At 42.3% G+C, this 27,437-nt stretch overlaps 1 protein-coding gene across 6 annotated transcripts in view; it reads left to right on the top strand.

The window, feature by feature from the left end:
- The window catches only part of TSPAN9 (tetraspanin 9), a 267,323-nt gene that overhangs the window by 138,884 nt on the left and 101,002 nt on the right, over positions 1–27,437 (top strand). For 5 of the 6 annotated variants that reach the window (XM_075602263.1, XM_075602261.1, XM_075602259.1 and 2 more), the window contains one exon: positions 25,707–25,786. In XM_075602263.1, the coding sequence (XP_075458378.1) occupies positions 25,724–25,786 (63 nt within the window). In that variant the 5' untranslated portion in view covers positions 25,707–25,723. Of the gene's footprint in view, positions 1–24,952; positions 25,787–27,437 lie in introns of those variants that run through there. The other variant, XM_075602257.1, reaches the window with a different exon arrangement.

Below are 27,437 nucleotides of genomic sequence, written 5' to 3'. Positions count from 1 at the left end.
TTTTTGGAATGAATAGGACTTCTAGGTTCCTCTTTTATCTCGCTGTGCGCAGTGGGCAATTTAGATAAGGGTTGAAAGCCTGGAGAAGGGACAATCCTGGCGTTTTCTGAGGTTCTGTGGGCAATTTAAATGGTTGTGTACATTATTAAAGCTTTAACTATATATTTGTATTTTAAAAACAAAGGGAAAATGTATGATTAGTAAAAAAAGCTTTGGAGGCAATTCTATATTGTCCGAAAAGGCCATTGACTTCAATAGGGAATTTGGTCTGAAAACGGCCAAAACAGACGCTTTGGACAACATAAAAAAACATGTTCATGTCCACATTTTGTTCTTTGCTTCATACAGAATATATCAGAACCATTTAGCTTTACTCTGACAAAATGGACAAGTGAGATCTCCAGCTTCTTTGGAAATCAAATTTGACCTTTTGTTGGCAAAGCAAAAGCTTCAATGCATAGGTTTTGCATTGCTCTTTTACGTGTGGCATTTAAAATGTCAAGGTTTACACTATCCCAGAACAATATCTCACAATGTCAGTGATACTGATTAAAGAAAGGGAAGGATGATCTATGCAGGTATACGATTTAGTTTTAGAGGAGCGTTTCAGCACATGTCCACTTTGATTAAGTATTACATATCCTTTACCCGAAGACAGCATGAAGATGAGACTTCTGTATCATGACAACAGGATTCATAATAGTTGTGGTCATCCTTTATGTCAGAGATTCCAGAAACAGATCAAAACCAATAGCTAATCTTACACAAGCATAATCGAGTTTTACATCTAATCCTGATAGATTAGCCACAACAAATGCTCCCTGGTCCAATGTATTAAATGGCATTCATGTTGTTACATCTTGAGCATTGTGTCCTTATCATCCGCTCATGCAGACACAGGAGATTTCTGTCTTCTCAAATAGATGACTACATACCAACTAAGCAGCGTTATGTTACCGAATTGCTGATTTGCACACGATCACAACTGCTGACACTTGTCTAAGAGAACAGAAAAGTACAGGCAGTAATCCATGAAATGTGTCATCATTTCCCATTGCCTGCCAGCAAAAAGCATTTGCCGTAAATATAAGAACTGTGCTAATAGATGTTCAGCATCACAATTACACTTATAGCTGCAACGGAAAGGTTTATTTCTTGCTGGGACATAGATCCAGGGCCACACCAAGATATTTTGACATGTAGGTTAAACCATGCGGATATCCATTCTATGCTGCATGTGCAATGACTGTCCCTCCTAAGGCCTCGGACATGGTGCAGGGAGCGGCGCTGACCCGTGCTGAGGTGCGCGCATGCTTACCAGTGAGCCCCTGCAGCCGCAATGAGAGCGGCTTTAGCAGGGGCTCGCGCATGCTTCCGCACGCTTGCGGAAGCGTGTGTCTTACCAAATCTTTTGTTTCGGCGCTCACGGGAGCGCAGGGTCGGTCACGTGAGCGGTTCGCCCAATTTGGGCGAACCAGCTCCGTGACGTCACTGGCCCGCCCCCCAGACACGCCCACGGACGGCGCGCACTCTAAGGCCAGGGAAAGCACTGCTTTCCCTCAGCCTCAGCGCACCTCCGCACGGCTTCAGTGTCCATGGACTAAGCCTTAGGCTGCGAATATACTGGTGGCGCGCATGCGCGCGACTCCGGAACAAACTAATGGAGAGCAATGAAGGCACGCGATTTTTGAAAATACATTTGGAATTCTTTTTGCAGCGCGTCAGCTGCATCACGGCCGAATCACGTTTCCCCATTGGGGGGAAATATTTCTCATACGAAATGAAATTTTGTAGGTAGAACAAAGGAAACGGTAGCTAAGCACCACTTGCACTACTGCCTATTAAATACCCTTAGATTACGACATCAGTCCCATTAGCAATACCAAGGGGGCTAGAATAGCTTTTATACTGTTCATATTATAAAGTGCATATTTTTAAGTGGACTAAAAGTGTTTTACAGGAGAACTATTCCACTGTTCTAGTTACTACGTGCAGCTCACCTTACTCAGACTCTATGTAGCAATGACATTAAGAAACTGTGATATGGAACTAATCCTCTCTCCCTCTCTCCCACTCTGCCTCTCTCCCACTCTGCCTCTCTCCCACTTTGCCTCTCTCCCACTCTGCCTCTCTCCCACTCTGCCTCTCGCCCACTCTGCCTCTCGCCCACTCTGCCTCTCTCTCACTGCCTCTCTCCCACTCTGCCTCTCTCCCACTCTGCCTCTCTCCCACTCTGCCTCTCGCCCACTCTGCCTCTCTCTCACTGCCTCTCTCCCACTCTGCCTCTCTCCCACTCTGCCTCTCTCCCACTCTGTCTCTCTCCCACTCTGCCTCTCTCCCACTCTGCCTCTCTCCCTACTTGGAAAACGAGAGGTAGCTCTCAATGGATTATTTCCCAGTAAAACATTTTAATAAATAAATTAATCTAAGATAGTTTGATTTTATATACCGGTGTGTGTATATATATATATATAGCAACTGTAAATATTCCTGTATATTCATTTGCATGTCTTAGACAGGTCTGCAACCCTGTCTTTTACCATTATCACCCAGCAAACAGCACTTCCACTGCAGCAAAGGATTCTGGGAAATGACATGCAAATGAGCACACAGTGCCACCTTTTATCTCATGCTCACATTACATGAGCAACCCTTAGTCAATGCATGCTGCTTTAGACACAGCTTTTAAGCAAGGACTTGGGAGATGCAAAGTCAGTTAACCCACTCACAGACATGTTTCAACCTTGATGGGTATCATCAGTGTGAGGTTGGCTTGCTAAGGGTTGCTCATGTAATGTGAGCATGAGATAAAAGGTGGCACTGTGTGCTCATTTGCATGTCATTTCCCAGAATCCCTTGCTGCAGTGGAAGTGCTGTTTGCTGGGTGATAATGGTAAAAGACAGGGTTGCAGACCTGTCTAAGACATGCAAATGAATATACAGGAATATTTACAGTTGCTTTATGCTTTACTGTGGAGGGTTTTAGTCACTTTTTTTACCCACCATAACCTTAATAGTCGTATATATATATATATATATATATATATATATATATATATATATATATATATATAATCAAAAAATAAATAGATGATACCGTTCTGTGGCTAACGAAATGCTTTTATTTGTGCGAGCTTTCGAGATACACTGATCTCTTCTTCCGGCGATGTTACAATGAATGAAGCAAAAGGTATACTTAAAAACAGTGTATCTTGGAATGTTATCTGTGCTGTTCCTTCCCCCCGGTGTGGATGTGTTTTATGGCTAGAGGTGTCAAAAGGTTACTGTGAAAGCAAGTGAAGAAAGAGTGTGTATGTGTATCAGTGTGAATAAAAATGAATGGAGAGCCCACAGTATATACAGTGCTTTACACAAGGTGTGTGTGGAGTGGGAGTGGATATAAATGGTGTGGGTGGGTGTGGAAATGTGAGAGTTTGTAGCACAACTAAAAGTGTGTGTGGATACGAAGTGGTCCCTATTGGTGTATAGGGATGGAAAAACAAGGAGTATTAGTATGTGTGAGAGACAGCTGTGTGTGCATACATATAGCACAGTATGTACAGACATGGCCTTTAGCGCTCATGGGACGAGAGTTCACTAGTGTCAGTAATGACTCATAAAATTTCGATCTCTGTTTAGGCCACTGCTAAGTGTCCCGAACAGTACTGATACCTCTACATGTATATATATATATATATATATATATATATATATATATATATATATACAAATACAACTGTATGCTCATCTGCATGTCTTAGGCAGGTCTGCAACCTCGCCTTTCCCCATTATCACCCAGCATACAGCACTTCCACTGCAGCAAGTGATTCTGGGAAATGACATATATATATATATTTCAATGAAAACAAGCAAAATGGATCCATGTTCTTGCATGATAATTTATTACAGTCATTAGGAAGATCGTTCATAGCCAAAAACTGAGATGTGTCAAGCACAATAAGGATTTTGAGACGAAGAAGGCAATATTGATCTCCACCGTTGCCTTTTCCTGTTCATTAATCCTGTTTAGGTTAAGTGCCTATGCAATATTTCTCTAGCTTATGCTTTGGCAGATAGGAAGTGGGCTGTCCAGGATCCATTATTTGTAAACCAGAAGTGTATTTTCAGACATGCATAATATATTCATTAAACCTACTGACAATGGATACCACATATATCCCAAAGGTAGCAACGTGGAATCTGTTGCAGAGGTTGCGGTGTTTAACTGCAACGTTGTTCCACTTGGTACAGGACTCTGACAAGGCACAGCACATAAAACAAAAACGACAGGAAAATAAATATAAATATGATCCTTTTTTTGGGATGAAAATAAAATGTGATTACTCCCAGAAAACAGAAATATGAAATGCTAAATATGAAATGCAAAAAATAATGTTTACTGCCATATGGCTTATGGTAAAAAAAAATGACCAAGAATGACTCACTGATAATACTTATGTCATTCGATTCTGTACCTGTGCTCCCATATTCTTCCGTATCAAAACATTTATGTGGCCAAATCGAGAATTAGGTCTAATTGTGATGCTCACACATTTTAATTATTTCACATGTATATATTTCCAAACTCCCAGTTATGTATGATCGGCAGCATTTTAAAGTAAGAGAAGGGAAACAACGTAGAATAATCACAAGAACAAATCTTTTTTTTCTTTCTGTATGTTGGTGAAAAAAAGTGAATGATATTAAAGTCACTGAAATGCTAATGCAAAGTGTAACTGAGAGAGGAACTATCAATTGAGTGGTATTTCCAGTTGTGTCCTTTAACCCAGGGGGCACAATCTTTTTCCCCTGCGCCCCCCTGCTGGCTTTCCTCCTCTCCTCGCGCGCCCCCCCCCCCCTTACCTTTATTCAGACGTCCTGGTATCATGACCCCAAATGACGCAGCATTGCCATGGCGACGTGTCACCAGGAGCGTCTGAATCAAGGTAAGTAAGGTTTACAGAGGCCCTGCAACTCCCCCGACATTCATTTAAATGCCTTCGGGAAGCGCGCAGGGGGCTTCTGTAAACCCCGCGCCCCCCACTTTGCGCACCGCTGCTTTAACCTACCTCCAAATAAATTAGGGAGACATGTCTGCTGAGAAAGGAGCACACCTGAGGTACCCTGGAAGATATGCTACTGTCTATGCAAAGTATATTTAAATATGTCCTAAATACTTTTTAAATGGATTGCCATACCAACTATATAGATTTGATCAGCTTAAGGAACCTAATGACTGGAATGGTGTACTGGTGTAAGACCCAACAGGATTAGTTAGAACCCACAACCACTGCTTTTCTAGGACTTTTCTAGCAGTGTGCGGCCGACAGGGCTAAGTGCCTAGGGGCGGCGAATTTGAAGACCGTCGCTGAACATGGGGTAACTATGAGATATACCCTTGAATGTGTGATATAACACTGTACCCTGTATAACTGTGGGGTTTTATCACTCCCTTAAACCACCATAAAAGTAAGTGCCAGCGTGGCACTGTAAAGGTTAATTTTGGCATGAAGCTCAAAGGGAATAAATCCGGCCCAAAATTACTACAAAGCTGTAAGGTTTAATTCCAATCAGCTTTTATCAACTATTGATGAAAGGGGATTATCGCACTACACTATGCGATGCTGTCTGAGTGCAGACACAACTCATGTACACTATCGCTGTCACAATTATTAATTCATTCTTCTGTATGAATTTATTGAATGTTAGTTCTAATAAACATCTGGTTAGCTGCGAAGTATATATTGAATGTACGAAGAATGTAATGCCATTTTTTGCAGTTGATTTCAGTGCAGCCCAAATCACCATTTAGTACCATGAGTCACAACCAGCTATGTAGTCACAAGATACCGCTTTAAAAAGCTGGGGTTAGAAATAAGTCCTTGAAAAATAATATTGGGGAGGAGCTTGCAGTTCCTGAGGGAGAGAGGATGCGCTCCACTCAGGTGAATTTTAATTATAGGACGTGCACGTCAGCATTTATGCGTCTAATGTTATTTACTGAATAATCAATAAGCCAAATAACGGAGTTGTTTTCCTTATGAGTAGAAAAGAGACACTGTGTTTGTAGTACAGCAGGGCCCCGGGTATACGGCGGGTTCCGTTCCAGGGGCGCGCCGTATAGTGAAGATCACCGGAAAGCGGATCCGGCGATTTTCAGTTCTGTGCATGCACATTTTCGCCATTCTACGCATGCGCGGCCTATGGTCTGCCACGCAAACTACGGTATGCGCGCGCAGACTCCGGTCTGCGCATGCGCGACTGGGAATCAAAGATGGTGGCCCCCTTCTCGGTGCCGCCGTATCGACGGATCGCCGAAAAGCGAAGCGCCGAGAAGCGGGGCCCTGCTGTATTTAATAATACTGTGTGTGCGCTCATTTGCATGTCATTTCCCAGAATCCCTGTCTGCAGTGGAAGAACGGCATGCTAAGAGATAATAGGGAATAGCAGGGTTGCAGACCTGTCTGAGACATGTGAATGTGCTCACAAGTGGTATTTTTACTTGCAGTACTTAATAATGCAAGAGCTGTGGGAAAAGCATGCAGGTGGCATACAGTATGAGTATAAAAGTCTGTGTATAACGTGTACACCAGTTCTGACCCGGTAATCTTGTTGACACACAGTACATTGAGAAAATGATGGCAATAGATGTACAATGGCAATTCATTAAAAAGGTTCATTAAACGCATTGAAGTGTGATGGTACATTTGAATATGGAGTACGGCTAGTTGATTTTTATAATTTCAGAAAAAACTTGCGCGGATAGTCGTATTATTTGTTGAATGTTTCTCGTGATTCCAGCATGTTACTTTGTATTGTTATATTGTATATCTCTCATTCAGGAAGGCAAAACTGTAGACAATGAAATGTGTTCCATTTGTGTAAGACTCACCTTAAGACACTCTTGCTTAAAGAAGCATATGAATAGCACTGTGGATATTCTGGACACATGATACATAAAGCTTGGCCCCCTGCAGACGCACTTACCAGAACTCCCTCCTATTGTCTCTGTACGTTCTCCCTACCTACCAATTAGATTATAAGCTCCTCGGGGCAGGGACTCCTCTTCCTTAATGTTACTTTTATGTCTAAAGCACTTATTCCCATGCTCTGTTATTTATTTGATAACCACATGTTTTACTACTGTGAAGCGCTATGTACATTAATGGCGCTATATAAATAAAGACATACAATACAATACAAATGAACCTTTCATCACAAAATACTTTTGTGGGGGAGCCTGGTGCATTGGTTCCTATATATTATAACAGGAGTGGCCAACTCAAGGGCCACCAACAGGTCAGGTTTTCAGGATATCCCTGCTTCAATTCGTGGCAGTCATCATTTCTGAGCCACCTGTGCTGAAGCAGGGATATCCCTAATACCTGGCCTGTTGGTGGGCCTTGAGGACTGGAGTTGGCCTCCCCTAGGCTAATGCGAAATTAAGAAAAACATGTTTTGACCCATAAAAAAAACATTTTTTCCCCCTTTTCTAAAGAGCAGGACATGTTCAGGAGCGAGAGAATAACATTAGATTAGTTAAAGTCTGTATAGGCTTTCTGGGGGGATTGCTACGTTAACACATTAACCACCGATTGTGACATGAAATACACAGGTTTCACCTAACAAGGGAAATGGCAGAATAGAATGAACCCTAACAAATAACACAAACTGAATTTCTTCCCAACTTTAAATTCAGGCGTTATTTTCATCTCCTCTGTGTTTATAGAAAACAAAATATTTTAAAAGCCAGAAAGAAGTTGCTTAATACTCCGCTAATTGTGTGTTTTTGTTTCTAATATTCCATGTGTATATGTGTGAATAGATTTATGACAAACAAATACATGGGAACTGGAGGTTTCCTTTTCCCTGTCCTACTGACAAAGGCACAGGGCCTCATTAAGGAGCACACACAGCTGTGACCTCAGACCTGGTGATATACATGTAAAGTGGTTTATATTCACCGAAACTCCAGCACAGTGATGGTTTTTCTGCATATAAAGTTATAACAGGAAAAAAATAATTGTATGGCTGGCGGAAATGTATTAGCATAAGACGCTCTCACTGTGCTCAAGTGAGCAAGAAATAAATAGGCAGGCACTCACAAATAAGTGGGGATTAATGGGTGACGATTTGCTCATTTGAGTTGTTTTTCTACTTATTTGTGATTAGACGTATTAATATTTCATGCTCAGCAATGTGTGTATCTTTATGCAGATCCACCACAGGGTACTAATCAGCCATTGCTACAGCCTATTCCAGGAGTGGCCAACTTCAGTCCCCAAGGCTATCCCAGCACAGGGATACTCGTTGACTGAGCCACTTGTGCTGAAAAAGGGATATCCAGACCTGTTGGTGGCTCTTGAGCACTGGATTTCTCCACCCTTAACCTATTCAATTGAATGACTGTTAAGAAGAAGCAGCAATTCCCCCTATAAAAAAATGTTTTAGCCGCTTCTTTGTTGCAGAATCAGAATTGAGGGGTTTCTTGGGGCTGGAAACACTATTTTAATTTCCAGAGACACCCTTATGCCTGAGATATTTACCTTTTTGTAGGTGTCAGGGTTTCAGTTTAAATCGCCTGTGTTACACAGGCCAATAGGAAGCGGCAACGTCATGCGGTCCGTCTTTCTATTGGCCCGCGTAACGTGGGGGGGATTTAATCAGTTTGAAATACGAGTGCTTAAATGAGCAGTTCTTTTCTTCCCACCCCTACCCCCTTATTTTGGTACCTGTACACAAATCCGGGGGACCCCACAGCTAAACCACATTCATTTCAGCTCCGGGACCCTCTGGTTCCTGAGATACTTCTCGGAGAAGGTGCCACCAGTACTTCTTAGGCCGCGCTTATAGTCCCGGCGACGCGACGTCGCGTCAAAACAAATGCACTGAATCCGTCACATGTGCTTATAGTAGGGACGGCGCGACGGCTTGGTCGCGATCGCTAGAAGCCAATTCAATTTGATTTTTTTCAGCGAACGTGACGTCAGCGTCGCCGGTACTATAAGCGCGGCCGTAGAGTTTTAAATCTGCCACGTGATGTTGGGCAACAGGAACATGGCTTTCGATTGGCTCGCGTGACGCAGGAGATGTCCAGTTCCATTTTGTATCCCCCTAGGGAGGACAGAACCGGCACCTTTCATGGTAAGTATCTCGAGAACCAGGTGGTCCCTACAGCTAAAATGAATGTGTTTCTGCTCTGGGGAACCCCTGCTTCCTATGCATGGGGAAAAAAGGCGAGATGAACCAAAGGAAAATGATTAGGGGCCCCTTTAAATGAGCAATTCATGTCAGTGATTGTTCTTGAAAAAAATATATATGTATATCATTGAAGCTGGCGGTCTCTGGAGCAGAACCCCATTCATTTCAGCTCCAGGGGAACCCCTGCTCCCAGAGATACGAACCTCCATAGTAGATACCAGTAGCTGCTCTGGCTGAGCAAACAGAGCTTTAAAGTTTAAAGCTCCCCCGTCACATGGGCCAATAGGAAGCCGCACCGATGATGTCATGGCTTCCTATTGGCTGGGTGCAGGAGCTTTGAAAAGAGGCCACTACGTGATCCCTGGTAGCCGAGGAAAGCGGCTACCGGCACCTACTACGGCGGTAAGTACCTCCAGAAGAAGGGGATCCACGGAGCTGAAATGAACGAGGTTCAGCTCTGGAGATCCCCTTCTCCAATATAGATATATATATATATATATATATATATATATATATATATATATATATATATATAATCACTGGATTGCCGCTTTAAAACACTGAACAAAAACTGGATATTACAAATGCTGCCCCCGTGATGTTTTCTTGGAAGCATAAGGAGAGACAAGTTATGGTTAAGAGAGCACAAATCTCTTGCTACTCTGTCTTGCAGGAAAGAGAATATCAAATTACCATACACATTACATTTGTGGACTGTGCGAACACCTTCATCAGGACAATTGACAAATTTAATGTATATAATAAATTGATACATTTTTTACTACAAGACGATGAAGCCAGAGATTCATGTTTTCTCCCCCTCTAATAATATGGTTTTCTGTCTGCTTTTGGAATGCAGACATTCTTCGATCGCCTTAATAACTTTTCCTAATGGACAAATAAGAAAGGCTGAAAAAGCGCATTGTAACCGCTGACATAATACATATGAAAAAGTTATTGTCAGACAGCCAACATTTAAAAAATAAATATATATATATGTATATATATATTATTATATAACTTATTGTCAGACAGCCAACATTTAAAAAAAAAAAATATATATATATATATATACAGTATATATATCATGCAGTGCACACCTGCAAATTATTACTCATTTGGACTGAGTCTTTGTGGACGAATGACAGTGTTACTCATTTTTAATATCTGTGATTTCATTTATTTCAATAAAAAATTAGATACAAAGAATTTTCTAGACAGAGAGGTTTTTGAATTGTTGTTTTTTGCAACTAAAATAATATTTACATGTCTAAGTGTTATCACCATCCCGGGTCCAGGAACAAGCACTGGAGACGCGAGCCAAACCCATCTCATTCCTCCACACCACAGTGATGAAAGTGCCGCTTCCGGAAGCATGGATTAATGCTATAAACACTTGCTTTGAACCCACATGTCCTAATAAATACAGCAGAAAGAAAATGAGGTGCATTTTTTTTAGCTGAATATAAATGGATGCCACTGGCCTAGGTGAAGTCTATAATTGAACGAATTACTTTTCCATGTAATCCCAGTAGGCAAAAGGAGGATGAAAGAGGAAATATGACTTGAGAAAGGTGCTCAAGAGTGGAGATATTTCCCATAATAATAGAAGTAGAAGCTAGAAATCACAAATGATCAACTTGTGAGTTGTACGTAGTGCCAGGTTCAGGTATTGAAACTATTGCCCACCCTCCTTCCTCCACACACGAATGATGTAAGTGCTACTCCTGGAAGCATGGATTAATGCTATAAACACTTGCTTTGAACCCACATGTCCTAATAAATACATGTGGAAAGAAAATGAGGTGCATTTTTTTCGCTCAACAGGTTCCTCAACAGTATTTATTAACATACTGAATGTTTGTATTCTAGCACAGCTTATTTCAATATCTGAACCTGGCACTACACACCACTCAGAAGTTGATCATTTGTAATTGCTAGCTTCTACTTGTATTATTATGGGAAATACCTCCACACTTGAGCACCTTCCTCAAATCTTATTTCCTCTTTCATCCTCCTTTTGCCTACTGGGATTACATGGAAAAGTAATTTGTTCAATTATAGACTTCACCTAGGCCAGTGGCATCCATTTATATTCCATTAATTCTACTCAGCCGAAGCAGTATATTTCTATTCAATGTCCATAGAGGTTAAATAAATTACTATTTTCCTGCCATATAATACAGTTTTCCTATCTCATCAAGATGTATACTTTAATCACACCTCTAGTGTCCGTTTTTTTTAACTCTTAACTTCTGACTCTAAATAGGTTTCTTTTGTTGTTTTTTGGGGGGGAGGGGTTGAGGTTGTTACTGCTGAAAAATAACCTGTGAATCTCTCTAATTAAAGGCACTTTGCAATGATAGAAATAGTGTTGCTTGTGATTGAAATAATTTGAACTGTAATCTTGCCCTGTGATGACAGGCTTTTTACCCATTCTATTTCATTATATGCAATTAGACATTTTCATTTTTGGGCTGATATTTTTACCAGATTTTTAAAATAATGATCCTTTCTGGTTTGTATTGTACTTTAACATAACATTGTTACATTGATGGTTCAAATGTTCCTAATAGTTTTTTGCATTCACATCTTTTTTTTTTTGTATGAAAATGCTGCAATTATTATTTGAGCCTTTCATGGCGTGTTAGCAGTTGTCAATCATTGTGAATCACTATTCATTTGTCTCATTATTTGGATGGTCCATTTGTACATCCGTTGTTTCTCTTAAAGAAAAGTAAGGTGAAAGGGGAAAGCTTTAATACCTAACTCGTGGTGAAAAAGAGCTTCTTCAGGAAAATGTTTCCTTTGTGGCATTCTTTTTCACCATGAGTTAGCTATTAACGGTGGCATTTCTCCCTTCTTTTTCTTTTTCTATCCTTTAGAAACATAGCAAATGAAAATATCACTTGTGAGCACATTCACATGTCTTAGACAGGTCTGCAACCCTGCTTTTCACCATTATCGCCTAGAACAGGGGACCACAATCTTTTTTCCCTGTGCCCCCCTGCCGCCTGTCCCCCTCTCCCCGTGCCCCCCCCCCTGCTTACCTTGCTTCAGACGTCCTGGCGTCATGATGTCAAGTTGCCACGGCAACGTGACGTCACATGACCACGCTGCGTCATTGGACGCCACGTTGCCATGGCGACGCGTGACCAGGAGTGTCTGAAACAAGGTAAGTAGAAGTTTACAGAGGCCCTGCAGCTCTCCACGGCATTAATTTAAATGCATTCAGGAAGCCCGCGGGGGCCTCTGTAAACCCCGCGCCCCTGCAGCGACTCTCGCGCCCCCCTGGGGGGCGTGCCCCCCACTTTGCACACCGCTGGCCTAGCATATAGTGCTTCCACTGCAGCAAGGGATTCTGGGTAATGGTCCATTTTGACATACATAAGCTTATGCCTGCTGCATTACACAGGCTTTCAGCACAGCCTGGGTTAAGATACTTAGCCAGTAAACCTTCAAGTCAAGTCAGTAAATATTCATAGTCCATTTGCAGACTGACTGGAGGCAGAGCTCAAAACAGACCTGTGCCATTGACACTTCAGTGAAGCAGACTCCTGATCTTTTTTCTGACCGCTCAGTGGCACCAGCTATACAAGTCATTGACGTGAAGGACAGTAATTAACACCAAACATTTTCCTTTGAAGCTTTCTACCTACAGTAGCTGTGATGCATACACATAAAATAGAAACAATTAGGCTGGTGTTGCTAATGTAAGTCAATGGTGGGAATGTGTGTTCTAATGTACAGTCATGTGAAAAAGAAAGTACACCCTCTTTGAATTCTATGGTTTTACATATCAGGACATAATAACAATCATCTGTTCCTTAGCAGGTCTTAAAATTATGTAAATACAACCTCAGATGGACAACAACACATGACATATTACAGTACACAGTGTCATGATTTATTTAACAAAAATAAAGCCATGTGTGAAAAACTAAGTACACCTTATGATTCAATAGCTTGTAGAACCACCTTTAGCAGCAATAACTTGAAGTAATCGTTTTCTGTATGACTTTATCAGTCTCTCACATTGTTGTGGAGGAATTTTGGCCCACTCTTCTTTACAACGTTGCTTCAGTTCATTGAGGTTTGTGGGCATTTGTTTATGCAGAGCTCTCTTAAGGTCCAGCCACAGCATTTCAATCGGGTTGAGGTCTGAACTTTGACTGGGCCATTGCAACACTGCAACATTGCAACACTGGGCCATTGCAACACCTTAATTCTTTTGTTTTTCAGCCATTCTGTTGTAGATTTGCTGGTGTGCTTGGGATCATTGTCCTGTTGCATGACCCAATTTCGGCCAGGCTTTAGCTGTCGGGCAGATGGCCTCACATACCCTCAAAGGTAATCTTAAAACAACGAAAGAGAGACAGTTGCATGAATACAAATTTATGCAACTGTTCGGGACACTTAGCGGTGGCCTAAACCGAGATCGAAATTTTAAGAGTCATTACTGACACAAGTGAACTCTCTTTCCATGAGCGCTAAAGGCCATGTCTGTACATACTGTGCTATATGTATGCACACACTGCTGTCTCTTACACATACTAATACTCCTTGTTTTTCCATCCCTATACACCAAGAGGGACCACATAGTATCTACACACACTTTTAGTTATGCTACAATCTCTCACATTTCCACACCTACCCACACCATTTATATTAACTCCCTCTCCACACACACCTTTCGTAAAGCACTGTATACACTGTGGGCTCTCCATTCATTTATATTCACACAGATACACACACACACTCTTACATCACTAACTTTCAGGAACCATTTAACACCTCTAGCCATAAATCACATCCACACACGGGGGAGGGACCAGCACAGATAACATTCCAAGAGACACTGTTTTTAAGTATACCCTTTGCTTGCTTCATTCATAGTAACATCGCCAGAAGAAGAGATCAGTGTATCTCGAAAGCTCGCACAAATAAAAGCATTTCGTTAGCCACAGAACGGTATCATCTATTTATTTTTTGATTATTGAAGATTGGCTAACACGGTACTGATACCTCTACATGTGTATATATATATATATATTTAAAACCAGAGACAGAACATAAAACACAGACAGAGCTCAGTGCACATCCAGTGAAATTCATACACGGTACAGTGCCTAAATATATATGTATAAATATCTATTATACAATGGCTACCATGGAGAGGAGGCCTTTGCTGGCTCTGCGCGAGCGCGTGTCGGCTCGGCTCCCTCCCTATGCTGGCCCAGGATTGTGTGTGGGAGGTGGGGGTTGCGTGTGGGGGCGCGTGCGCGTGCTCCGGTGACTGCACATCTGATCTTTATCAGCCAGATTAGAGGGCGGATCCCAGATATGATTCAGGATTGGTAAGCCAATTTTTATTTTATTCTTTAAATATGCTAATGATGATGGGATGTGTATGCCTTGATAAAGTGCTCTGTGAAGCACGAAACATGTTGGTAGGGTAATGCCTTGCCCTTTTTCCCTTGACTATTAAACTCTTTTATGGATAACGCACTTTCCTCCTAATTTCTCTTTGGATGGTTCCGGTTGTGCTCTGCCATTTCTCTCTCCATTTGCTAAAAGGCATCACAAACTTCCACTGTGTCATGTCACCAAGTGATAATTTATACTCCAAAGTGGGATTTGGGGCTGAAAATGGCACAAACTGGCCCTTTGGCTGCTAGAGAATTCTCACCTAAATCCTATGGAACGTTCGAACTTTTGTTGGTTGTAGCCCAGGTTTTGCTATACGCATCTGTATCTGCTAACCATTGCAAACACTGTTTTACCTTTTCAGTTGTACTAAATCAATATACAAGCTGCACTGTGCAGTGCACTGGATAGGGTGTTTGGTAAATGCATATTGTATACTTTTCAATTGAATTGTGTTCAAATTGTTGTAGAATTGGTCTATAACTCTTACAAGTGTGTCAAGAATGAAAAATGCCAGAGGTTGTACAGTAACTATATGGTAAAGGTCAAACTATACTTGGAAAAAGAGTTTACATTTGTCATGGTTTACATTTATATTGCTTTATTGCAAAGCAGTGAAGAAGAAAGTAGTGGGGTAAAAAAATACCTCTATTTTAGTTAATCGCAGCATTTCGTATGATTTTATTAAGGAAAATTCTCTAATATTGTTTAAGTTCGATGTAAATAAGCAAAGCATTTTCCATGTTATGCTATTAACTTTGCTATGGCAAATTGACCATCAGCAATGCATGTCTGGTTAAAGAGCAAGCCTGTCCATAATGAAGCTATGGTGAATTATAACATTAACTCCGTCCCTCCATATCTTATTAAGGTTCTCCAAGCCTAATCTCTGATACATAAATACATTGTTTAAACTGCAGATAATAGCATTTGGGAACAACAATATGGCAACTGGGGTCAGCTTCACTGGTAGCCAATAGTGGAAGCATCATCATTTTGGGAGGGATTTCTGCTTTAGGCTGAGGCCCCGGTGTCGACGCTGCACGCGCGCCTACCAGGCTGGCGGCGCGTGCAGCTGAGATCCCCGGTCTGCGGTGAGCTGCAGGGGAAAAGACGGGGGGAGCGTGGTGGGGGCGTGGCCACGACATCACCCGGCATGTTCGCCCTCATTGGCTGAACCGCCGGGCGCGTGGCCAGCGCTCCGTCGCGCGTTGTGAGCACAGATTTCCTGTCTTCAGGGAAATCTGTTTGCAAAACGCGGCGGGCAAGGTAGTTAGCGGACCCGGACCCAATGAGGGGTGGTTTGCAGCAGGCAGCGGGGACCTAGTCTTACACAGCAGTCTCTCTAAAGCAGGGGTGGCTAACTTCAGCCCTCAAGGGCCACCAACAGGTCAGGTTTTCAGGATATCCTGCTTCAGCACAGGTGACTCAGTGTTTCAGTCTTCACCTGTGTTGAAGCAGGGATATCCTGAAAACCTGACCCTTCGGTGGCCCTTGAGGACTGGAGTTCGCCACTCCTGCTCTAAAGCATCAACTTGTACAGTACAGTCAAACTTGGACGAAGGAAATACAGAACCAGCCGACCAACTGCTTGACATTGTTCTCATTAGTTTGAGTGTAGTTGCTGGTTCTACACTGTGGACCTGGTTCTATCTATTTTAAACAGTTATGTTTTTCTGGAGCTCTGAGCTGCTACATTTCACAGCTTATACAGCAAAGCTGTGGTTACGTAGGTTTCCAGAATGATAAACCCTGCTCAATGCCTTTGGGCTCATAGGTTTAAGCTTGGTTACTTATTGCTGCATTGTAAAGTTGGTGATTGCAGCCCTGACCCAATAAGGTTATTGTTAACTTTCTTAACCCAGGCTTTGTTGTATGAGCTATTTGGATGTAGGTTGGGATAGATTTTAGTGGACCAGCATTAGAATTCTTCATAGATTAAATTATGGTGTACAGAGCTTTACAAACACCCCAAGTTTCTTCTTAAAGTAAAAAATAAAACAGGGGTGGACAAAAAGATAGAGCCCACATTTTTAAGAGGCAGAAGTTTGTTGAGCAGAGGATGGGTGTTTATGGGTTTGTGGATTAGTAGGGTGGAGGGGCAGGTGGGGTGTTTTGTTTGGTGGGGGTTATTGATGGAGGGGGGTGTTTGTTATGCAATGGTATTTGGGTGGTTTGTTGAATGAGGGAGGGTAGGATGTCTAGGGGGGTTGTTGAGTAGGGGGGTTGTTGAGTAGGGGGGATGGAGTTTCTCAGGGGTAAGACACAGTAACACACACAGTGACAGAGAGACGCACAAGGAATTCAGAGGCAGTCCCAGGCTGGGGAAGGGATAAAGAGGGGTCCCAGGAGGGGATAGGAATTGAAGTGCCTGTCAAGGGAGAGAAGATCTGTATGATTGTTGCAGCTGCTGCACGCTGTCTCTCTCAGAACTGCCAGACGCTCCCCTCCTCCCTCCCTAACTCTCTTCCTGTCGCTCTGATGAGTGCGGGACGGAAAAGGGAAGTGAGAGGCCGGGGGCCTCTCCGACCACTCCATGAGACCCATACTCCCATCCTCCCTACCGCGGTGCAGCTCTAATGTCAGCATTGGCAGGAAGGAGGGAGTGTCAGCCGGCATATACGCCACAGCTATAGGCGCCAGAGGTAACAGCTTTAGTCACCAGAGCGCCAGACGCCGGCCATTTTTCCACGCCTGTTATAATGTGTATTTGGACAAGCGAAAGTTCTAGGAAGACGTCCATGTTTAAAATGTATGATATATAAGAAATAAAGTGACATACTCCGTGTGCTCATTTGCTTGTCATCATCCAGGATTGACTGCTTGGTTTGACAATGGTGAGAATGAAGTTGGTTTGAAACCATCTAGAAAATGAGCAGAAAGTCAATGACATAGCCACTACGTTATGGGGCTCCCAAAGGCTTAAAGCAGCAATTCTCCCCTTCCCCCCTCAAATTGTATATTGACATTTTTAAAAGAGTTGTAATTCAAAAATGATCATCGGGATCGTCCAATACATCATCCCTGCGATCACGGTGCCGCTTCCTATTGACCCGCGGGGATCGGCAACCATTTTGAATTCCCAAATGGAATAAAAAACACCAGCAACTAGAAGGTCAATTATCTCAAGATTCAGAGACTCCACTAAGGCCGCGCTTATAGTGCCGGCGAGGTCGCCCCAAAACAAATGCATTTCCGCCGCGTGCTCTTATAGTGCGGGCGACGGCGACAACGCGAAGGAGCGACGTCGCTGTCGCGAAAACTGATAGCCGGCAAAATTTGATTTTTCAAGGGCTGTCGCCTCATGTGGCAGCCCTTGAACCAATCAAATGTCGGGAAACCCACGACGGCGCCGCACAGTGAAATATAACTTTCGCCTGTGGCGACGTGTGCACTATAGGCGCGGTCTAAGCTACCCCCCACTGGTTCAAATTCTGTAATATTAAAAAATAAAAAAAAACACAAATTTTTTTTTTTTTTTAATTAAACTAGATGGTAAGGGGAGTGCTGCTTTAATAAGCCAGGTAATGACTCCACAACAAGAAGAGTTTATTTCTCATGCAAACCTACCTTTTGGGAAGAAATGATAAACACTGGTTCTGTGTTCTGAGGCTAAGATTTCAGTTTTTGAAATATCGATGTGATGCTGAAGCACACTGCATACAGGACACATATCACACAAGGGTATATAGTTCCTCGTCACAATCCAATGTTAATTAAAATTGTACAGCAAAGTATTTATTATGCCAGACAATGATGCCGGCAATTCTATTGACTTCAGAAATGTGCCGGGCTGCTCATTTGTCCTGCACATACTTTGTATCGTCATTATTTAGTGTAGTCTAAAAAGACAAAAAGTGATGTTAACCCATTCATTACCAGAAACCTGTACACGATACAAGAGACCGGCCTGTGACCAAGCGCAGTAACACGACACCAACAGCAAAAACCATCTGCATTTATTCTCCACCTTCTTCCAAATAAGAAAAACAAATTCTATGTAAAACAGATCGGTATAGATAAAACATTCTTATCATCTGATCCCATAGACAGAGGAGCGAGGAATTGTATTTTATACCCGAGCTAAATGACTTAAGATCCATCTTTAGGATGTAAAAACTATAATGATATAGCAGCAAGACACAGGTTTGAAATGGGATGCCGTGAAATTTAAACCTTTTTGATTATACCCTTTAGAGTAGTAAATTGGAAGTTTTATGAAAATCATATTTCTTGTTAAGTGTTAAAGATTACGGCAGCCCTTGGGAAAGAAATTCTGACTTTTTAATGACAGTTTTATTATTGGTTTGTTGCATACTGTATACAACTTGTATTTTTTTTTTTTTGTGGGGATATTGAAGATATGAAACATTCATCATGTATGCCCTTCCCAGCCATCATTTTAAAGAATACTTTACAGGAGGGTGACTTTGGCATTGTAGATGTATTTTGTGTTGCTGTAGCACAACCACGTGCTGAGCAAGGGCACATACATTATGCATTTATTTCTTTTATTTATAAATTTTTTACCAGGAAGTAATACATTGAGTTACCTCTCATTTTCAAGTATGTCCTACGACAGCAGTGCGCAAAGCGGGGGGGAGGAAGGGGGTGCGAGAATTGCTGCGGGGGGCGCAGGGTTTACAGAGGCCCCGCGTGAGCTTCCCGAAGGCACTTAAATTAATGCCGGGGGGAGCTGCAGGGCCTCTGTAAACCTTTACTTACCTTGATACAGACGCTCCTGGTGACGCATCGCCATGGCAACATGGCGTCAAATGATGCCGCGGGGTCATTTGACGTCAACATGACGCCAGGACGTCTGAATCAAGGTACGGGGGGGGGCGAGGAGTGGGGGACAGACGGCAGGGGGGGCGCAGGGGGAAAAGATTGCGCTCCCCTGTCCTAGGTGCAGTACACCTATTAACCATTTATTGAATGTGGGAGACAGACGTGCAGTTAGATTTTGCTACGTATTGTTGTTTTGGATTGACATAGCATGCAACACATAGCATAGTACATCGCTTTCCCGCTTAACCCTTTGAGGACCATTTCATCAGCAACTACGTCATTGGGTCTGGCACTCCACGGGCCCCAATACGTAGTATCTACGTCATCATCATGTGCAGGGGGGGAGGTCAACTCCAGTCCTCAAGGGCAACCAACAAATCAGGTTTTAAGGATGTGCCTGCTTCAGCACTGATTGGGCCACCTGTGCCAAAGCAGGGATATATCCTTATAACCTGACCCGCTGGTGGCCCTTGAGGACTGGAGTTGGCCACCCCTGATCCAGTTGCTGGTTTCTTTAGGGGAGATGGCGACAGGAGCGCAGAACACGATCTGTCAGGAAGACGAGGATTCCTCCCCTTCCATTCCCGTCATCAGTGACAGAGCAGTAACGTAATCGCAAGTGCCGGAGGGACCATGTCACTCTTGTGCCGCTGCCCCAGCCCCTTTAGCACTCAAAGGGTTAAAAGAAATGTCCGCCCTCGTGTTGAATAAAACACGGCATGAGATCTTTGATGTAGAATTATGCTGAGGAAGTATAAGGCCATATTTACTTGGTAGTCTCCTGCCATTAGACACCTTCTAGTCCATTGGAGATCAAGATTCTTACTGGTTAGTAAATATTGACCACAGCCTATGGTCTCTTTTTTTAGTAAGCAGATTCCTTTATTTTTTTAAGAGGCAACGTGTGCAAATATTTTTCAAGCAAATACTAAACATCTTAATAGAGAGATAAATATGAATTGTGGAGATGTACAAATGTAATCTCATTGTTCATCCTTTGTGTGCAAATGCTATTTGATTTATACATGTAATCGCTTCCCACTAAGGCTGCGTCCATAGAGACTGCAGCCGTGCTGAGGCGTGCGGAGGCTGAGGGAAAGCGGGTGCTTTCCCTGGCTTTGGTCCGGGGGCATCTCGCGGGGCGGGCCAGTGACGTCACGGAGCTGGTTTGTCCTCATTGGGCGAACCGCTCACGTGACCGGCCCTGCGCTCCGGCGAGCGCTTGAATTTAAAATTTGGCTAAGACTTACGCTTCCGCACACTTGCGGAAGCGTAAGCGAGCCCCTGCTGAAGCCGCTCTCATTGCGTGAGCTCATGGCGTGAGCGCGCCTCAGCACGGGTCTGCGCTCCTGGACGCAGCCTAAGTTGTGAAACTTACCCTTGCATGTAAAATTTGTCACTTTTTTTTTTGTTCAGCCACATCAAATACAGCAATATCTAAAAGAGCATTATTTGCTTTCACACTAGGCATGTGGGATTAACTTTAATGGAACAGGGAACCTCTTGGGATTGACCCAGTATGATCCAAACCAGAGTGAGTCAGCCTTCCTTGGCCAGAAGCCCAAGTTTAAACCATTAACACACAGTACGCCAATTTCCAGCATGTTTGTTTCTAAGATTTACAGTAAATACGCTAGTAAAGATGAATTGCTACTCGTAGTTGGATTTGATTAATTTCCCCCCAAATCTAATAATTACATAGTCAGAATTCCCACTGTATATTATAATACACAAGTTATATTTTTATTTACTGTACGGTGGAGAGTTTTTGTCACTTTTTTACCCACCGTAACTTTTTTAATGTCTAGTTATAGGCACTTAACAGCTTCACGTAGCACAGCAAGGAACCAACCTCGCACGGATGAGACCCAAAACATTGAAAAAGCTGTCTGTGAGTAGGTTTACTGGCTATGCACTTTTTAAACACATGCTGTGCTGAAAAGCAGTGTAATGCGGCAGGTATATGCTTAGAGGGGTCCATGATAAAATGGATTTGAAGCAAAAGGTGCTCATTCCCATATTAATACCCAGGATCCCTGGCTGCAGTGTATATACTGTTTGCTCAGAGATAATTGGGAAAGACAGGGTTGCAGACTTGCCTGAGGCATGCAAATGCACCACAAGTTGTATTTTAACTTACTGTACATTATAATAACTTTTATTTCATATAGTACTTTTCTCCCAACGGGACTCAAAGTACTTTACAATTATGGTATAGTGCAGGGGTGCGCAAAGTGGGGGGCATAGACTTTCCAGGGGGGACTGGAGAATTTCCAGGGGGCGCGGTGGCTACAGAGGTCCCGCGCTCTCCCCCAAGGCATTTAAATTAAATGCCGGGGGGGGGGGACGACCACGCAAGGTGTCACATGACCCTGCGACATCATTTGACACTGGAGCCGAGGAGGCGGAGGGGGGGCGCGAACCGGGAGGTACGCAGGCAGGGGGGGTGCAGGTTAAAAGCTTTGAGCACCCCTGGTATAGTGCATGGTAAGTAGCACATTGGATCTTTACAGACACAGTCCCAACCGAGAAGAGCTTACAATCTATGTTTTTGGGGCCTAAGGCAAATAAAGTGACTTTCCCAAGGTCAAAGGAGCTGACCCCAGGATATAAACCAGGTACCTCTGATTCAAACTCAGTGTCATTGTTATCAGGGTCAGTGTCTTTACTCACTGGGCTGCTCCTTCAGCCTCATGTAGACCATTCTAAAGTCTGTTACAGGCATACCCCGCATTAATGTACGCAATGGGATCGGAGCATGTATGTAAAGCGAAAATGTACTTAAAGTGAAGCACTGCCTTTTTTCCACTTATCGATGCATGTACTGTACTGCAATCGTCATATACGTGCATAACTGATGTAAATAACGCATTTGTAACAGGCTCTATAGTCTCCCCCCTTGCGCACAGCTTCGGTACAGGTAGGGAGCCGGTATTGCTGTTCAGGACGTGCTGACAGGCGCATGCGTGAGCTGCCGTTTGCCTATTGGGCGATATGTCCTTGCGAGTGTACTTAAAGTGAGTGTCCTTAAACTGGGGTATGCCTGTATTTATTTATTCTGTAGGGCCGTATGCTTGTAAAGACCATTTAATTATATTTTAGCATTTGAAATCCATTATGAAGTCAGCCTTTTTCAAAAGAAATGTAATTTAATATTTCATTGACCGTGCCTTTTAAGGGACATTAAAGTGATAATGGCAAATGTAAGCAGCAGACCAGCAGTTAGATGTTCTTGATACGTTTAATTATGATGGATACAGCTCTGGTCTCCCATGCTATGATCCTGCATAATTCCAATTGGCAACATATCCTTAGTCTGACGACCAATATGAGATGCACAGAAAGCCACCAGTTGGCGTTGAAAAGAAGCAGCATATGAAAACGATATATGTTGCATTACTGCACATCAAAGTCTGTATTATTATTGTTTCCTTAAGGGTGATCCTCTAGAGTAAGGAATTAGTTAGTGGTCTTTTAGTCTTCTTAAAAGAGAGCATTCAATGTAAGTGTTTTCTTGTGGATATTTACAGTTACTGTGCAACTGAAGAGAAGAATATGAGCTGAAATCTCTTCCGAGTGTATTCTTTATTCATGTCGTATTTTAATCTATTTCTGGCATTTCATTCACAGGAGAATAATTACGTTTCTTCGTCAAATGAAAATAATTGTCTTTGTACACTTCCGGCTCCTCAAAAGTATCAGTAAGAATAGTCCCAGTTCAGGGACTTTTTGCCACTGGGACGTGTCCATACTAGTTACTTGTTCTGCCTACAGCCGCTGCCCTCTAATAATTATTAATAACCTACAGCAGTGTCCTTCCCAGCCTAGTGTTTTGAGGAGGTTAGAGGACGATAGAGGATGACTGAGCAGTGGGGGGGGAAGGCCGATAAATGTTGGGATATCTATTCTTCAAGAAGAAGACACTTTACATTGTTTTAAATTGCCCAATCGTGCTTCTTTACAGAAAAAAACCCCAACGATTTAATAGGATAAACACACATTTGGATAACACAAAAAATGTAGGTTTTCAAGAACATTCTGTTATACCGTATCTGCATTTCCACGGCTGCTGACAGCAAGGTCATATACTAAATCATCAGCTGCATCACATTTGTGTGTGTGTGTGTGTGTGTGTGTGTATGTATATATATATGCGTGTGTATATATATATATATATATATATATATATATATATATATATATATATATATATAGTGTTGCATAATGAAGAGAGTGTGTCAGTGAGCAGAGAAACTGCAGTGTAACCACGCAGAGCTCAGAGATTTGCAGTGCATTGCAGCAGAGAGCACAGGGCATTGCATATTTCAGTCGGAGGTTTTACTTGCCTCCCTCCTCCAAAACTTTGCTGCTGTGTAAAACAATATGGAGTATGACTGCACACATTGAGCGATTTGGATTCTCCTACTATTGAGAGCCCAAAGCATTATTGGGTTTTCCTAGAAAAAATGTAAATGATAGGTTTGCAAATCCTATCTCACACCCCTTTGCTGTGCCACCAATATACATATACTGTATATAACAAATGTGCAGTGCAGGTTGAAGAACTTTCCTGTGGAACAGTGGGAAAGTGTTAAATATCGCACCAGCACAATAACTGCTGCTACAACTCTGGGCACTGTGCAAAATCAGCAAGTATTTATATATAACATGTTTTACCAGGAAATGATACATTGACAGTTACCTTTTTGTTTTCAGCTATGTCCTGGGCGCAGAGTTATTGTGACAATACATGGTTACGTTAAATGGTTAAAAGTATGGTAGTGGTCTGGAAATCCGTTCAGTTTTCTCCAGTAGGAAGAAGCTTGGAGTAGTGAGAAGTGTACAGATAATCTTGCTGCGAGTTTATTTTTAGTGTTAAAATATCCATGGTAACTTTAAACCCCTTTCTAGCTGTAAGGATTTATTGAATACTGTAGATCACGAGTGGCAAACTCCAGTCCTCAGGGGCCACCAAACAGGTCCGGTTTCAAGGGTATCCCTGCTTCAGCACAGGTGGCCCAAAAGAGCCGCCTGTGCTGAAGCAGGGATATCCTTAAAACCTGACCTGTTGGTGGCTCTGGAGGACTGGAGTTGGCCACTCGTGCTGTAGGTCACAGCTTTCAGCTTCTAATGGGCTAAAATAGAAATGAAGAGTTTTCCACTCCTGAAACACTGCAATTCATCAAATGTAAATTTCATATCAGTGTAAAAGTTACAAATTGAATGCAAACTAAATGCGCAGAGTTCAAATGATACAGCAATGCCTGCTGCTAAATATTCATTTTTTTTAATTTTATTTTTAATCCTGTTTAAATTAGAGAGGTTTTATTAACTCATTGCTCCTAATCATGAACAGTGCCTGACATGTGAAGAGATTGCCTCTTGTGCACTTGTATAGTCAAAGTAAATGAAAAAGCCTTTTAAAGATATTATGTCATGGAGGCGGTGCCTGCAAGGCAGCCTGGTCTCCATTGGCTAATTGTGAGGCTTGAGGGGAGGGCTGCAAAGTGTAAGCTTTATAATACTTGATAGCTGGGTCAGGGATTTCTGTGGGATTGCCCAGTCGGTGCAGCTGCTGATGAGTTCATATCACAGCACTGCAACCTGAAGGGTAGAGAGACCCAATAGCAGATTACTGCAAGGGAAGCATGTAAGAGGCATACAGAGAGCCACAGAAAGCAGGAGAGTTCTCAGGCTGGGAAAGTCTTCTAGGTGACGTGAAATAATGACCATAATAAGCATGTCTTCTTCAGTTAATTCTTTTAGGGTTGTAGAATGAGAAAGATGGATCTTTAAAGACATTTCTGGTTGCATGGATAAATACCTAAGCATGCCAAACACATACTAATGTCAATATCTAGGATGAAGCAGCAATGCTGAAAACTCTGCAATAACAACCTACTGTGGATCTCTTGATTTGGTAGCCAAGATAAGAACAGTGACAGCATGCACGTAGCTATAGATTCCACTGGGTACCGGATTTAATGCTGAGACATGCGAGACAATAAATCTGGAAACTGTGGACAGAAAGACCATGGAAAAGTCAAGTAGTGAGGATTCTTCAATTCACCGGAGTCCATCAGTGGACAGCAGGGACTCTGAGTTTGCTAAGCCCTCTACCTCCGGCAGGGAATTTGGTAGAGGTTTCACTGCCGGAGCCTTTTATGGTACTGCTGGATCCCGCACACAGAGCCGTGCTGGTGCAGGGGTAAAAAGTGACAAGTACAGTGCACCGAAAGGAGGCAAATATGTGGTCTTTTACCTGGATTTATCATTTGTTTTCCTTCTAGAATTTAAGAAGTGCAACATGGCAAGAGGCTGTCTTTGTTGTTTGAAATATATGATGTTCCTCTTTAACTTAATATTTTGGGTAAGTACCACTCTCCTTTTTTTTTTTATTGAAGTTGCTTTTTTTTGTGTCAGAAAATGTTTTACGTTGGCTGGTAATGTGCATGTTTTTACAGCAATGGTATGTATATTGGATTGACGCAACGTTAGGCTAATTCTAGAGCAGCGGTGGGCAATTCCAGTCCTCAAGAGCCGTTTTCAGGGTATCCCTGCTTCAGCACAGGTAAACCAATCGGAGCCACTGATTGAGTCACTCTGCTGAAGCAGTGATATCTTGAAAACCTGACCTGTTGGTGTCCCTTGAGGACTGGAGTTGTCCACCCCTGTTCTAGAGTCTGAATTTAACTATTAAACCTTATCAGAAGAATTTTGGTGAAGAATATACACCTTTTCTGTATTATTATTATTATTAGATATTGAAACAGATAACATTGCACTGTGCATTGTATTCTTGTGGTAAGCTTTACAAATCAGCACTGTTACATCTATATGTTATAATTCTAAGTTAATGTGTATTATTGCCTGCATTTTGCTAATATACAGAATATTACAATAATTAGAGCCAGGCTTTCTATAATAGAATGTATCCTGTACTGAAAAGTGAAGAATATTTTGAACTTTGAACTGCATGGTGACCGTGTGAATTTAAAAATCCTTATACAGGTATGTGTCTGCATTTCATACATTGGTGTACTTAAATCATCTAAATAAAAAGATTAATATTGGCAATATATAAAACATTTTCAATCAAATATTAATCAATTTGTGTCATCAAGATCACGTCTTATTAATTAATATGTCATCTTCTAGACCAAATAGCCGCGCACCCTTTGTGGTCATTTTGGGATATCTTTACTGCAATCACTGTTCAGTTGACAATGTGGTTTTATTTATTTAAAAGTAGTTAGTGTCAGAAAGCGCCCAGCAGGGCTAGAGTTGTAAGGGTTTAGGCAAACCTCTCCCCTGCTTCAGCTGCCCCAGTTATTGAATTAACTTTATCGAGCAAATGCATAGGAAATGGAAGAGTGCCAAAGCGTTCAAATAATGCACCAGAGAGAGCTCCTCAGCTTTAATGGCTAAAACCATTCCTGCTGTTGCAGATGCATACAGGAACCTAGCCACTAGACCCAATATTTGTGTGGAGTGATGGAAAGATGATTGTAATTGACACACTATCTTTTTTTTATTTTATTTTATAACATACCTGGGGACTTTGAAATGCTGTACAGTGCATAAACTGGCCATGTTTTACAGAACAGAAAGGCAAACACTACAGGTTAACAGTTGAATCTGCTTACAGAGGCATTTCACTTCATTAGAACACAAATTGTACTGTGCTGTACAAAAAGTATGAAATATTGACACGTACTATGTGCCATTCCGCTGTAACCCCTTCTGTGGAATGGTTAGCAGTGCATTGTCCTTTCCTTCAGCATTAAAGGCGTTAAATCAGCACATGTTTCTTCCATGCCAAGATGATGGGGCATTTTGTATGGAGATCCGTTCATTGGAGTAGCTTAGTCTGTCCACACAGCGTGCTCCATAATCAGAAGATGAATGTGCTTATGGTGCATTATTAGTTAGGGAAAAGCTTCTAGGTGCCCTTTATATCATAGAGTAAGCTTTTGCTTTCTGCTGAGTATCCTCTGTACAAACAGAAATATTTACCATGC

Source organism: Ascaphus truei, chromosome 5 (assembly GCF_040206685.1).
Source record: "Ascaphus truei isolate aAscTru1 chromosome 5, aAscTru1.hap1, whole genome shotgun sequence".
Classification (NCBI taxonomy): domain Eukaryota; kingdom Metazoa; phylum Chordata; class Amphibia; order Anura; family Ascaphidae; genus Ascaphus; species Ascaphus truei.
The sequence above is the reverse complement of the archived record's forward strand: the minus strand, read 5'-3'. Positions and strand labels throughout refer to the sequence as shown.